Source organism: Schistocerca americana, chromosome 1 (assembly GCF_021461395.2).
Source record: "Schistocerca americana isolate TAMUIC-IGC-003095 chromosome 1, iqSchAmer2.1, whole genome shotgun sequence".
Taxonomy (NCBI): Eukaryota; Metazoa; Arthropoda; class Insecta; order Orthoptera; family Acrididae; genus Schistocerca; species Schistocerca americana.
The window spans coordinates 1029267724-1029283518 of NC_060119.1; the positions used below are offsets into that span (position 1 = coordinate 1029267724).

At 40.0% G+C, this 15795-nt stretch overlaps 1 protein-coding gene across 1 annotated transcript in view; it reads left to right on the forward strand.

The window, feature by feature from the left end:
* Positions 1-2594: 2594 nt before the first annotated feature.
* LOC124549101 (E3 ubiquitin-protein ligase RMND5A) overlaps positions 2595-15795 on the forward strand; it is an 84820-nt gene continuing 71619 nt past the window's right edge. The window contains exons 1-2 of the mRNA XM_047125218.1: positions 2595-2816; positions 2935-3080. Of these exons, the coding sequence (XP_046981174.1) occupies positions 2681-2816; positions 2935-3080 (282 nt within the window). The 5' untranslated portion in view covers positions 2595-2680. The remainder of the gene's footprint in view (positions 2817-2934; positions 3081-15795) is intronic.

Below are 15795 nucleotides of genomic sequence, written 5' to 3' on the forward strand. Positions count from 1 at the left end.
TGCACTCTCCTATATCCAATATAATATGCATACTTTATTTATTTATTTATTTATTGAGTCCTTTGATCATATGTAGTACAGTGTACAGGATGATATTGGACTTATTACTAAGTTCAAAATGATACATATTTAAATAATCATTTTTCAACATGCTACCAATTTCAATAGTTGTAGCTCTTACAGTGATACAATGTTACAAATTACAGTAGCTTTAGTTCTTAACAGTTTTTCTAAAAGAACTTCCCTTTGCAACTTCAGTGTACTTAGATATTCATTCAGTGATAAAACAGTATAGTCGCAGGATGTAATGGTTAAGCTGATTTCGTGATGTGCACCATGTAAGAATCACTGATATTGGCATTCCTCGCCTAAACTCGGCTTGCCTTGTAAACTTGGACCCATTATTGCAGGTCAGGAGGTCGACAAAATTTATGCTTGGTGGGTAGTCTATCGCCACTGGAAGCTGTATTGATGGTGGCAGTCGAAATCATCTAGGTGATGAAGCAGCTGCACTAGTTAAAATGTCTATCTTTATTTAAATTTTGAGCCTCTTTAGAACTGTTTTGGTGAGAGTAGGCCCATACTTATTTTCACTGGAACTGAAATATTTGATTGTTGTTTTGGTGACTGCATTTGATTGCCCGTAGAAACTTCAACTTCATTAGTGAGGCTTGAAGCAGCTAGGAACTGTATTGCTGCAGGTAATATTGAGACTTTCATGTGATGTATTTGTGCTTGTTTTTGCAGTGATTGTTTAGGATAATGAACACAGTTTTTTGTCACAGTTAATAGTAGAAACTGTACTATAGGAAATTGTATATTTGCCTTCGAATTTGGTAATTAATCATCTGTTAAAAGTACTTCGCATACACATGTTCTGTTGAGGTTACTCTGATGCATTCATTAATTATTTTTATCATTGTTTTAATTTGAATTCACTGTTGTATAAGGCCACCATTTACAAATTTTTGAAATGTTTCGAATAAACATTCATTGGGTTTAAGCAAAAGGTATTCTCTTTCGACAAACGCCACATGATTAATCCATGCAGTTTATTTATTTCTAAGTTATTTCACTAACCAGTCTACAACGTTATAAGGATACAAGGGTCAGTTCTTTATAAGATGCATGGACTTCAAAGTGCCAGCATACAATAGACCCCTATGATACTGACGTGAGCCAAGCTAATAGTCTAGGTCATACATTGCTCACATCAAGAGCAGATTACAAAAACAGCTGGAGTAATTGTAAGTTTCAAGTTTCTGAAAAAGTCTGTTCCTTTCTATCTTGAAGGCGAGATTCCATAAGACGCCTACTACTAATGCCACAAAATTTTCGATCTCAAGTAGAATCATATTTTCCACACCATCCTCATTATCTCTATCTCATTTATAAGGTTCTGTAATGTGTTGTCTGTGGAGAAACCTTAATGAAAGTCAAACTGGGAAGAAGTTAACAAGTTCTGCTGGGTTAAGTGAGTCAATATTCTATCATAGGCCACTTTCGCAAACAATTTTGAAAAGACTGGAAGGAAATAGGTCTGTAATTAGAGGAGGTGGCTTATTAATAGATATTACTGCAGCATATTTAAATCTGGCTGGAAATATCCTATAAATCACTGATTGATTACAAAAATATGTTAGGGTAATCCTATTAAATCAGTACAAGATTTTAGTATTATGCCAGAAGTATCACCCACTTCTTTTTAGTGATATGATGAATTCTATTTATTTCTTAGAGCTGTATTTTTGAAGCTAGCTGCTGTATTCGGTCGTTTATAGAGGTGCGACATCTGCTGCCACTGTAAGGAAGTACTCACTAAATTTGATGCTCATTGTTTCCGTTGTAGGTCTACCCAGGTGTATTGAGTTACTCTCTACTTGGAAACTGCAGGCAGCAAAGTTGCATGGTTGAATCCCACATTCACAGTGGCGCTGCCCTCCTTGGATTTTCATGATTTTTACCACTCGGCGGTACTATACACAACGAGCTTGGTTGCTTACCTTCCTGCCTCCAGCAGTACATCTATGCAATAATTAATACAAACTGCTAATGTTATTTATGGTGTTAAAGTAACATAACATTATATACTACATGAATAATTAGTCATTCGTCTTAACTACGAGTAGGTTTTTTCATAGCACCAGAAGAGAAATTACGACTTTCATTTGTTGTTACCTCACACCAAGGCCTCGAGGCCTGCAGTCGTCTCACTGCGGCACCTGCTGAGCTTAGGCAGCAGGTAGCCACCGCTTTCTTGAACGCCAGCTGCCGTTTGTAGTGTACTGCCCGTTCAGAGAACTCCGGTCCTTGCCCAAATTGTGACGCCTTGTGAGTGCAAAGTTGCCAATTTTGCGGAGAATCCTGAAAATTCGGCAGCGCTTATCCAAAAACATTTTATAATATAGCCTTTGCCAACCCATGTTTCCATTAAATTCGCTGTTGTTTCCAGTTTGTGCTGGATAAGAAGTGAATACTTTGCGTCCATTCGACACTCGCCACTGTGGTAAAGATATTTACCTTTGTATACGGTCAAAATTTTTGGAATCCCTTTTCTTCGCCTTCTAGTAGTTCCAGCGATTCCAAAGATGTAATACCTATGTGTCCTCGGTAGCTTTGTTTTGTCGAATGTTTTTATTTATCTTAGCTTAGTTGCAGAAAACAAGTTGAGTATTTGACAATGGATGCATGTAATGCGGTTGAAAGAGAAGTTGACAAAGTATTATCGAAGTTTGGAGGAATCAATGAGCATGCTGATCGTGTTTTGAGAGAAATAACAGACAACTTAGAAGACCTAAAGAAAGAGTTTGCTGAAGGTAAATGAACTTTTAAAAGTTTGTGTCAATTTTTCTGTGTTCGCATTGTGTCACAGTGGCCGCATTAGTGCTACGTTTGAACGGTTTGTCAGTTTTGAGTGCAGTTCCTTATTTTCAGGACCCGTAGATTATGAACTGACAACTGCGCAAATTGTCATTCTAAAGCAAACTCTGGATAAAGTCCGAGAAACAGTTCAGCGACTGGCTACGGATCACCGCGACCTGCACAGTACCGTCTCGAAAGTAGGGAAAGCAATTGACAGAGTAAGTGAGAACTTGATTTATCATCATATTTGCCAGTATAAATCTTTAATGTAAATCATTTAGAGTAGACATAAATGCTTCGCTTGTGCTATTTTATTTATTTTTTTTTTTACGAATTCGACTGGGGATGACGGAATACATATAACCGTGTCAATGTGTTTGATGTTATAAAATCGAAACTTGTTTATTGTATTACTCAAGCTTCGAGTAAAGCTGCACGCTGATGAACGTATCAGTAGAATGTATTATTAATTATTTCTCTACCCGGATGGAATTTTTTAGTGTTTTCTTTGTCATGTCAGGGACGTAAATTTCAGCCTTTGTCTGGAGTCATTGCCAAATTCATAAAGAACTTATTCTGTCGTTGAATAAAGTGCATTTGTGCAATGCATGTAATATTGACACATGGATTGACTTACAGATATATGTTTGTAGGGAACCCTAGAGTGCCTTACACACATTTGTGTTTCAGTTTTAATTGAAATTTTATCACACTGATAATTTGTATGCTCATGTTGTATACAAATCTAATACGTTGACGTATGTGTGTCTGAAACTCATATCAGGTAAAAGCATATGAATGGGATTGTGTAGAGCTGTAATATTAAAAATTAGTTTTAACTGCTTTGCCAACTCACAACCAAACTGTCACCTCCCAATCTAAATTAGATTTCAGGCTACACTCCACATCCTAAAAAACTAATAAAAACTCAAGAAATACTGTCGGTGGTCTGTTCCCTTTCTGTTTGCACCCACATGACTTCACATGCTACATCACCATTATTTTATAGGACAGAGCTAACAACCAGTATCAGTAAGTACAGTTGATTCGCAGTTATACTGAAATGTCTGCTATCAACACAAAAACTAAACATCGTGGCAACTAATTTCACATATCACACACATAAGTTACGTAATTAAATAAATTGGTGACACAATAACATAAAGCAAACCAGCCACAATCAAGCACAAATATTCTACCAACACCCCCAAATAACTGTAAAAACAGTTTTTACATAACACAGAGGACTTCAACAAAACGGCAGAGCTAAACTTGCCATACGCATGTTTCGCTGTAAAACAGAGATTGTAACTCAGAAATAGAATATAACTGAAAGATAAAAAAAATCATCAAAACAAAAGAAAGCTTAATTAAAAAACAAAAAAATAATATTTAAAGCCCACTATAATGACAAAAAGCTGGTACCATACATCAAACAAACCCATCCCAAATCTTCCCTAGGTGTAGGAGTAGCATGTTTGACTAGTAATCAAGATGTCTCTGGTTCAGTCCCAGACATTACCGAAATTCTGAATCAAAATGGTCGGGAGTGGTGGCCAAAGACTTCTGGTACAAGGAGCCACTCCTTTGTCAAAGGGGACTGAGGAGTAGACAAAGGCTCAGGTCTTATTGATACAGTTGAAGTGGGAATGCTGCACCTAATAGGTAGAAGAATCAGCAATAATCTAGAGCATGACTGTGCAGAAGGTAATACAAATCACTGTACTGAACACTCTTAAGGTGTAGCCACATGACGTATGATCTGTAATGAAAAAAGTGTCATGATGATTTCTCCATTAGCAAAAGATTGCATCTTAAGCCATCATTTAGATCTATGGGAGGAATATGCCAAGGAAGGGGTGACCTAATAACCAATAAAAGGTTAACATTCTATGACTAAGAGCATATAGACTTGAGGTCTACCGAGCGAGGTGGCGCAGTGGTTAGACGCTGGACTCGCATTCGGGAGGACGACGGTTCAATCCCGCGTCCGGCCATCCTGATTTAGGTTTTCCGTGATTTCCCTAAATCGCTCCAGGCAAATGCCGGTATGGTTCCTTTCAAAGGGCACGGCCGACTTCCTTCCCCGTCCTTCCCTAATCCGATGAGACCGATGACTTCGCTGTCTGGTCTCCTTCCCCCAAAAACCACCACCACCACCACTTGAGGTCTGAATGAGACAGGGAAGTTTTGAGTATGGTAGAGGAACTAAAAAATATGGAAGGGGAAATGCAAAGGGTCAATTTAGTTATTAAAAAAAATATATATGTTAAGGGTTTACAGTCAGACAAAAGTAAAGTAATATCAGTAGCACCAGAAAATGGTGTAATGGGAGTAGGAAGATACAGCATAGAGTGAGTTACTATAAACAGTTCAATTATAGGATTTTCTTATCAGACTCGGTGTCAAACCAGCACCAAGAACAATAATTCAGTTATACATGGGCAACACCACAAACAGCAGATGAACTACGGAAAGTGTACGAGGATATAGAATGTGCAGTTGAGTATGTAAAGTATTATGTAAACTAAGGGGGGGGGGGGGGGGGAGAAAGGAGAATAACTAATAGTATCAGCTACATCTGAACTTTTTGCAGAATCAGCAGTGATGAGTGAAAATGCACGCCGGACAGGACCTGGAGTTAGGATGTCCTGCTTACTGGTTGCATTCACCACTGCACCACCTGGTCATAGTGTTTATTGCAAGTGTGCCGACTATCTCGGCACACTCCATGGCTGATTCTCACTCCCACCCAGTGCCACCGATCCACAGTCCCTGTCTATGTTCTTTGTGCTCACTAATTTTAGATCCCCACTAAGATGGAATGTAAATTTGCGTCTGCACTGAGGGTTGTGGATTCAGTGCCTCTTTCCTTTTTACCCCACCCACCTTCAGTGTACATAATATTTATGACAGCTGTGGATTTCGCATGGTATCTGTTCTTTTGGACATGTCCGGGTCTGGCACGCATTTTCACTCTCTGTCACAGATTTTGCAAAACATTCCTGTGCAGCTGATATCATTAGTTCACTTCCTTTCCTTTCTCCCCCCCCCCCCCCCCCCCCCCCTCGCCCCCACACATTTAATTTACGAAATATTCATCACAGCTGCGCATTTCATGTTGTGTCCGTTCTTTTTGACATGTTGATGCACTCATATCACAGTATGCAAAGGGCGATGAAAATCTAATAATTGGGAGTGGTTGGAACCCTGTAATAGGGGCAGGCTCATCAGACAGAACTACGGACAAATATCATCCCAGTGGTAAGAATGAGAGATTGAAAGACTGGTTGAGTTTTGCATTAATTTTCACTTAGTAATAGTGAATACACTGTCCAAAAATCACAGGAATACACTGTTCAGAAATCACAAAAGGAGGAATACACGGAAGGGACCTTACTAAATGCTGTTTCAATATTTGACGCATAGTGTATAGCTAAAAATAGTCCAGTTACGATTTGAGTCATGGGATGATTCTAGCTGAGTTACATAATGGTCAGACAGATATTCTGAAATTAGATATTGGGTTGTAAGGCATGCCCTGGAGGAGATATAGACCCAGATCACAATTTAGTAATGATGAAGAGTAGGATGAAATTTTAAGAGACTCTTCCAGATGAATCAGTGTGGAAAGAAGTGGGATAGTGAATTTATTGAGATGTGTTTGAAGTTCTCTAAGGCTCTAGATCAGCGGTCAGCAACGGGCGGACCGTGGTCCAGGTCCGGACTGTGGCAGGTCAAAAACTGGCCCGCCAAATATATTTTGGAAGTATAAATTATGTATTCATTTATTTTTTTAAAAAATATTTTTCTTTAGGTAGCAGTTTAATGATTGCACCCTTACAATTTTTTCTAGTACAATTAACTGCTGATTAGAACTCTTAATAGGTACATATAGGTGGATTAAATATGTAGCTGCTATGCTGTGCAGTGCAGGGGAGTACACTGAAGATTGGGGATGAAAGGGAGCAAGCTGGCCCATCAGCTCAGCATGTTGTGTCAATCCACTTAAAAGCTCTGGACACACGAATGCAGCACAAGAATTTTATTTAATGAATAAGAAAATTTTATAAATCGATTTCATACTCTGGCAACCTCTGAAACGTCTGTTACATGTGAGTAGGCATATTCATTTAAACACCATTTTTTGTGCTCGTAACTGGAACAATAGCTTAAAGCTACTTTAAATGGAACTTTGGACTAGTTCAGTGTGTGGTGGCAATCTTTGACAACAAAGCACAGTACAGCTCCTTTGGTGTGCGGCAGCATACACTTTGACAAGGAAGTAGCTCCTTTGCAGTTCATTGTGCTGGGCACCAGTATTTTTGTGAAGAATGACTCTAAATACAGTACACAAATTTTATTTCCACTTCATCAGTAGTTGTTGCTATCTTGTACAAAGCATTTTGTTATTATTGAAGCTTACAACATTTCTTTTGCATCGATATGGTTCCTAGTAAATAGTGAACAGTGAAAATGGAAAGGTTTTGACTCAGTGGACTGAACAATATTGTTTTACACCCCCCCCCCCCCCACCCCGCACCTCCCTGATAGGCCTGGAGCTGTTCCAGTTTGTCTCATATGCAACAGAACTGTCAGTATTGTTAAAAGTGCCAATTTAGAGCGACACTACAAAACAACTCGTCAGAAGTTCCATAACAATTTTCCTCTGGGCAGTGAAGCACATCAAGGAAATCCCCAGCCATATCTAGCTTCTTACAAAAAAGGCACAACTTTCCTAGTTTGCTCTGTGAGCTAGCAAGAAAAATCTGCAGAAGCAGCGATGCATGTGTGTTGGATGCTTAATTAACACCAGAAGCTGTTTTCAGGCTCTGAGATGGTAAAAAAATGTATTTTGGATGTGGTTGTGGCACTTTTTGAAGAGAAGTATTATGTTGTTGCCATGGTCTAAGGTATTCCATTATTGACAAGAAGTAATAAAAGAAGAACCAAAATTTGGCTGCTGTTTCCTTGAACTTCTGCAGAAGGCACCTTGTTACCCCAAGCACTAGATGAATCATGCATTGTTGTTGATGAAGAACAAATGTCCAGTTTCTTGCAGTTTTTTGATGTTGAAAGTGATGGATTTGGGAAAGAATTGCTAACGATATTGCTGTTGAAAGACAAGACTCCCAGAGAAGATTTAGTTAAGACTTTTCATGGCTGTGTGACAAAATCAAACGGTGTCTGTTTGATAAAACTGTGTCTGTTTCAACTGACAGGGCCACAGCCGTGATAGGCAAAGAAAAAAGACTAATAAAGAGAATCAAAGATATCTTATCAGTGAATAACTCACCAGGCAGCTATTTGTGGAAAACTTAGCGTGACTCTGAAAGAAGTAATGGACAAGTCAATGAATTTTATGAGGTCTCGATCTGCTCTTCAGCACAGACAGTTCTGGAGTTTCTTTATGAGTGTGATTTGGTGCATTCTGACCTACTGCAGTACCACAACATACGTTGGCTAAGGTGAGGTCAAGTTATCGAACATTTTAGCAAATAAAAGGCGAAGTAACATCCTTCTTAGAAAACCTGGATTCACAAGAAGCAAGAAACTGTTGAGAGTTCCTAGCAGACCAACACAGTATGCTAGCTGCAGCTTTCTAGAAAGATGTTCTGAAACATTTAAATGCAGTCAATACCCATGCTACAAGGAAATGGGAAATTAATATGTGATTTGATACAAAGTGTGTGTTCTTTCGGTCGCAAGCTGGAGACCTTTGAAACAGGCATTGCACATTAAGAATATTATCACTTTCCAACAGTTTTTGTATATAAAAATACACTCATGCTCATAAATTAAGGATAATTGCAGAATGTGGTGCCACACAGCATGGCACTACACAAAACTGGTGCAAATAGCATAAGCACATAGGGAACATGCATGGCACAGATCTATAAGTCCACAGTATTGGCGATAAGTTGAGAAAACCATCCCGAAACACATGTGCTACAAAACACCACTGTTTCCTGCGCATGTACCCTGACATCAATATGGGATATGATCACCACACACACATACACAGGCCGTACAACGGGTTGGCATACTCTGGATCAGGTGGTTGAGCAGCAGTATAGCCTCTCATTCTTGCACCAGTACCTGTTGGAGCTCCTGAAGTGTCGTAGGGGTTTGAAGACATGCAGCGATACGTCGACCGAGAGCATCCCAGATGTGCTGGATGGGGTTTAGGTCTGGAGAACAGGCAGGCCGCTCCATTCGCCTGATATCTTCTGTTTCAAGGTATTCCTCCATGATGGCAGCTCGTTGGGGCCATGTGTTATCATCCATTAGGAGGAAGGTGGGGCCCACTGCACCCCTGAAAAGGTGAACATACTGGTGCAAAATGATGTCCCGATACACCTGACCTGTTATAGTTCCTCTGCAGGGTTGTACATGCACCGATCATAATCCCACTCCACACCATCAAACCACGACCTCCATACAGGTCCCATTCGAGGACATTAAAGGGTTGGTATCTGGTTCCTGGTACACGCCAGATGAAAATCCGGCGAGAATCACTGTTCAGACTATACCTGGACTCGTCCGTGATCGTAACCTGGGCCCACTGTTCTGATGACCATGTACTGTGTTCTTGACACCAGGCTTTAAGGGCTCTCCTGTGACCAGGGATCAGTGGAATGCACCTTACAGATCTCCGGGTGAATAAACCATGTTTGTTGAGTCGTCTGTGGACTGTATGACTGGAGACAACTGTTCCAGTGGCTGCGGTAGGGTCCCGAGCAAGGCTACCTGCAATACTCCGTGGCCATCTGCAGGCACTGATGGTGAGATATCAGTCTTCTTGTGGTGTTGTACACTGTGGATATCCCTTACTGTAGTGCCTGGACATGTTTCCTGTCTGCTGGAATTGTTGCCATAATCTTGAGCTCTCACTTTGTGGTACACGGAGGGCCTGTGCTACAACATCTACATCTACATCCATACTCCGCAAGCCACCTGACGGTGTGTGGCGGAGGGTACCTTGAGTACCTCTATCGGTTCTCCCTTCTATTCCAGTCCCGTATTATTCGTGGAAAGAAGGATTGTCGGTATGCCTCTGTGTGGCCCCTAATCTCTCTGATTTTATCCTCATGGTCTCTTCCCAAGATATACGTAGGAGGGAGCAATATACTGCTTGACTCCTCGATGATGGTATGTTCTCGAAACTTTAACAAAAGCCTGTACCGAGCGTCTCTCTTGCAGAGTCTTCCACTGGAGTTTATCTATCATCTCCGTAACGCTTTCGCGATTACTAAATGCTCCTGTAACGAAGCACGCTGCTCTCTGTTGGATCTTATCTATCTCTTCTATTAACCCTATCTGGTACGGATCCCACACTGCTGAGCTGTATTCAAGCAGTGCTGTGTTTGACCAGCCTCCAGTCGCTACCCCTCATAATGTCATCAGTATGTGTTCTTTGAGCCATTTTCAACACACAGTCACCATTAGCACTTCTGAAAACGTCTGCACACTTACTCGCTGCACCATACTCTGACATGTGCCAACACACCTCTGCCCATGTGGACTGCTGCCAGCGCCACCGTGTGACAACCGCAGGTCAAATGCGCTGCGTGGTCATACCCCAAGGTGATTTAAACCTGCAGACTACCCACCAGAGCGTTGTTTCACCATGCATCAGCATTATCCTTAATTTATGAGCATGAGTGTAGTTCTGGAATAAACATTTCAGTATTCTCAAGTTTTTTTTTGTCAGATCTTGAGAAGGAATTTGAAGTTAGATCCAAGACTTTTATGAGATATAGAAGCTGCTGCAGTTCTTAAAATCGCCTTTTGAAGTTTCTCCAGGATCAGAATGGGTGGATGTGGCTGCAACGTTGTTGTGCCTTTTAAAGTCTGTACTCCAAGTGGAGATAACAGACTTGCAGGAAGGCATTTCCTTACAAACATATAAAACTGCATCCACTGAAGTATTTTGGAGTGGACATGTCCCAGAAAAATATGAAAATTTCGGAAAAGTTGCCATATACTGTACCTTATGTTTGGCTCCACATACAGTTGTGAAATTTCATTTTCAAAATTTTTTTGACGAACAGGTATTGCTCAAGACTAATGGCTGCCCACCTAGAAGATACTATTCGCTTAATTTGCTCCCCACATGAACCTAACTTTAAGAAACTGGCTCTAAAAAAAAGACTGAGGATATAATTTCACCCACTGATTTTAATACAAATTTGCATATCTATTGTATTTCATATTTTGTGAGTGAAAATTAAAATAAAAAATTAGTAAGGAATATTGAGGATTTTTCTCCTTTACCTTAATAAAAAAATTTTCAAAAGCATCTGGACCTCATCAAAAATTACCTTCTTGACCCCCTTCTGTAGATCATGCTATAATGAATGCCACAACAGGTATTCTGTTGAAGAAGAATGGACATGTCTAAAATGAGCACTTCAAATTTTTGTGCCTGATGATAAAGGTTTTCCAGCCCAAAATTGCTGTACTTTCAATATCTCCTTTCTTCTCAAATTGTTGAGGGTAAATTTACTGTGGCATTTAGGACAGGTCAAGAGATGTTCTGTATCCTGATATCCATATCTTGTCATAATCATTTATGAGGCCCAACTTGAGCAGGTTCGCCTTCACTAGTGTTTCACCCATTCTGATGTATTTGAGGCTATCACAAGTCTTGCATCCCAAGTTCTCACCACTGGGCACTTCTAGTAGGGGAGAGCAATCATCAGGAGGTTTGGTAAGTTCAATATACAAGAATCTATTGCAGATTCAAATCTTCTAGGTTGAATCAAATAAGGAATGGTATGCATCAGGGGTACACATAAACTTCCCATTGTATTCTGATCAGGCTCTTCAGGAGTTGGGCTCCGTAAATCTGGCTGCCTTCTGTAGTTTATGAAGCAGCATTGATTTTTGTGCAACTGGTTATTAGTGAGTATGTTTCATTTAGGCTTAAGTCGATCTTCTCAGCATGTACCAGGCGTGCATATTTTGTTGTTACGAAGCACAGTGCCTGGGTTGTGGTTCTCAGTACCTTTGGTCTAGTTCCCATTTGCTGTTAGCTGATTTTTCTCAGTATGTTTTTTGCAAGTTTATGACAGGTCGTCTTGCAGTGGTGCTAAAAACGGACAGTCACAGAAGTTGGACCAACAAATACTGGTAGAAGGAATGTAACTGCAAAGAAACCTTGGGTAATGGAAGAAATACTTCAGTTAATCTACAAAAAACAGCAAGTACACAAATGCTCAGGAAAAGACAGGCTTACAGCAAGAATGAAATAAGTACGAAGTACAGGGAAACCAAGGTGAAATGTTTGCTGGAAAAATATGAAGGTATTGAGAAAGGAATGGTCATATGAAGGACTGGTTCAGTGTATAGAAAAGTGAAAACCCATGGCGAAACTAAAAGCAAAGGCTTCAACATCAAGTGCAAGAGGAGTTCCACTGCAACGTGCAGAAGAGGTAGTGGGTTGTTGGAGGGGGTACATTCAGGACCTCTGTGAGAGGGCTGAACTGTCTGATGTAAGGAGTCAATATGAATGACAATGTTCTGGTATTATAGTTCAACAGAGCTGTCAAAGACTTGTGATCCAATAAAGTGGAAACAATAAAAAACATTCTCTCAAATTTCTAAAATCATTTGGGGAGTTAAAACTAAGGGACTATTGAAGTTGCTTTGCAGAGTCAGTCAGTATGGATAGATACCAACAGACAATCTCGAAGACAGCAAAGGCAGGTACATGTTTTCAGTGTTCGGACAATCAGCTTTAAACCTCATGCACTCAAGAGGCAGTACTGATGACACACAAGATAATGGAAGCAAGACTTAGGAAAACTCGAGACACATTTATATGGTTTGTTGACCTAGAAAAAATGTTTGGCAATATAAAATGGAAAGTAGATGTAAGCTGTGGAGGAAGATGCGTAACATAAAGCGTGTTCAATAACAAGGATGGAAAGTAAAGAATGGAAGACCAGAACCAAAAGGTGTAAGACGGGGATGTAGTCTTGCACCCCTGTTCATCGAAGAAGCATTGATGGAAATAAAAAAAAAAAGGATCAGTAGTGGATTTGAAATTCATTGTGAAAGGACATCAGTGACAAGAATTGCTGATGACATTGGTATCTTTGGTGAAATTGAGGGAGTATTGGAGGACTTGCTGAACAGAGTGATTGGTCTAATGATCATGCTGTCAATTTAGAGTAAACCAAAGGAAGAATAAAGTAACTAAGAGTAGCAAGAATGACATTAACTATAAATGTAACATCAAAAATGGGGGACCATGAAATGAAAGAATTCTGTTATTTTGGGAGCAAAATAATACCTAATAGATGAAGCAAGGTAGATGTAAAAAGCAAACTAGCACAGTCAAAGAAGTTGACAACCATCAAACATTGGCATTAATTTGCAGAATAATGCACATTTGGAGCACGGAATTGTGTGGGAGTGAGTTATGGACTGTATGAAAATGAGAACAGAAGAGAATTGAGGCATTTCAAATGTAGTGTTATTGGATGCTGAAAATTAAGTGGACTGATAAGGTAGGCAGAATCGGGGCGGAAAGGAAGATGTGGGAAAAAACTGACAAAAAAAAGGGGGGCAGGATGATAGCATGTGTGCTAAGATATCAGGGAATAACTTCCATGGTACTTGATGGAACTGTAAAGAATAAAAACTGTAGGGGAAGACAGAGATTGGGCTATATCTAGCTGACAACTTGGAACATCTGTTGCACGTGCTGCTCTGACATGAAGAGGTTGAAATGGTAGAGGAGTTTATAGTGGGCTGCTGCAAACCAGTCAGAAGTCTGAACCCCAATAAACAAACAACAAAAATCAATAAAGTAACAACTAAACTACATTTAAATTATAAAAAACCAAATATGGTTAAAATAATAATAATTATTATTATTATAAACAGGTAAGTGGAAAGAGATTGCAACTAAAATGCACCTACTCCGACGTAGCTAACGAACAGGGGCATATTCGTGCCTGTAGAATGGAAGAGTGCCTTTTACCCTTCCACACAACAGATATGTGCCCCCCCCTCTCCCCAAACAACCTCCCTTTTTTCCCAGTATCCCTCGCTATCATTAGTACAGATCATAATTTTTTTAACTCCACTCTATGATAAATCACAAGATGGTTGTAACTCGCCTCCTCCACCCCACTTAAAAAGCAATGCCATCCAAAAATATTTAACAGCCCTCTGCATGAATTCCTCCGTAAGTGATACCAAAATCCTTGTAGACTTATTTTCCAGCCACTGTTGTACATCATCTGAACAACCCCCACCTGAAACTACAGACCCTCCCCCAATCTGCTTACCAAAACAAAACTCGTTAGTTTCTGCTCCTACCCCCAAAAGATCCATCTATTTAATAATTCCCCACATACTTCACGACAAAACAAAAACCTAACAACCACTGATACATTTGCTAACACCCATTTCTTGTATAGGACACGTAATATGAAATTAATACAAATAAAAGTAAGTCAACAAATTGAACCTTAATCTCTCAAACCAGATCCTGCAGTGGACTGAGCCCTCCCAACTCATCCACATATCTGAACAATGACTAGCAGATGGCGCGCGGGACTAGCCGAGCGGTCTAAGGCACTGCAGTCATGGACTGCGTGGCTGGCCCTGGTGGAGGTTCGAGTCCTCCCTCGGGCATAGGTGTGTGTGTTTGTCCTTAGGATAATTTAGGTTAAGTAGTGTGTAAGCTTAGGGACTGATGACGTTAGCAGTTAAGTCCCATAAGATTTCACCCACATTTGAACATTTTTGTTTAACTAGCAGACATTTCAGTCAGATGTGTATTTTCACCACACATGACATTTGTAGTAATCGTGAATAATACCCTCCTTTTGAAGATATCTAACAGTTGACTGCAAATCTTCCATTCTTCACAACAACATACAGCTAGTGAATGTAACTGATGGATCCATTAGGCTACAGCTGACCCATACATTCTGTTATTGTCACCACAGACGAATGTCTTTGAGGATTGAGGGATGCTCCTGGGAAATATTCCCTCTCCTTACCACTTTCCACTTTGTGGCTGCCAGTGATCTTTGTTACTGACCATCCAAAAAATAATACATTACTAGTAGATTTACTTGCTAGTCGGTGGTTGCTAATACAGCACCACAGTTTTATAATGCAAATGATTTTATAGTATGCATTTCTCTTAGGATTTACTTACTTTTAGACTTCCAGACTGTAATGTTCACTTGGTTGCATAGTGTACACTGAAATTAACCTTCCTGCTTAATCTTTGTGCAGGACTGGCAACTGAAACTTAAACATATAACTTCAGCAATGTATCCTGTCTACCAGGGGCTGCAAAGTGAAGTGGTACAATGGTTAAAGATATTGAACTTGTGTTTGGGTTCAGTGGTTTTCAGATGAATGTTCATCTCCTCAGATTGAGGTTTCTGTGATTTCCTTTTACCACTTATGTCAAGTGTCAGTATGATTTCCTTTAAAATGACATTCGCAGTTTCCTGCCATCCTTTTCCTTGCAATCTCCCCACCCCTTCCTCTCTGCAGTTAGAACTCATTACCAGTATTTAATGTTGTTGCTTCTAATATAATAAGCCTTTAAATGCAAATCTGCTTCACTTCTCAGGTGCACTTGTTCATGTGGATACACAAACCTTTTTTTTTTGTTAAAAACAAAGGCAAGAGGGAGGTGGTTCTGGAATTTTTGCTGCGCGGAAAAGCCGTGCGGTGTGAGGCGTCCTGTCACAGTTCGCGGGTCTCCTCCCCATTGGAGGCTCGAGTCCTCCCTCAAGCATGAGTGTGTGTGTTGTCCTTAGTGTAAGTTAGTTTAAGTTAGACTAATAAGGGACCGATGACCTCAGCAGTTTGGTCCCATAAGATCTTACCACAAATTTTCAATTTCTAGAATTTTCGGCCTATCGAGTTGAATTACAGGATATATTTATAGCA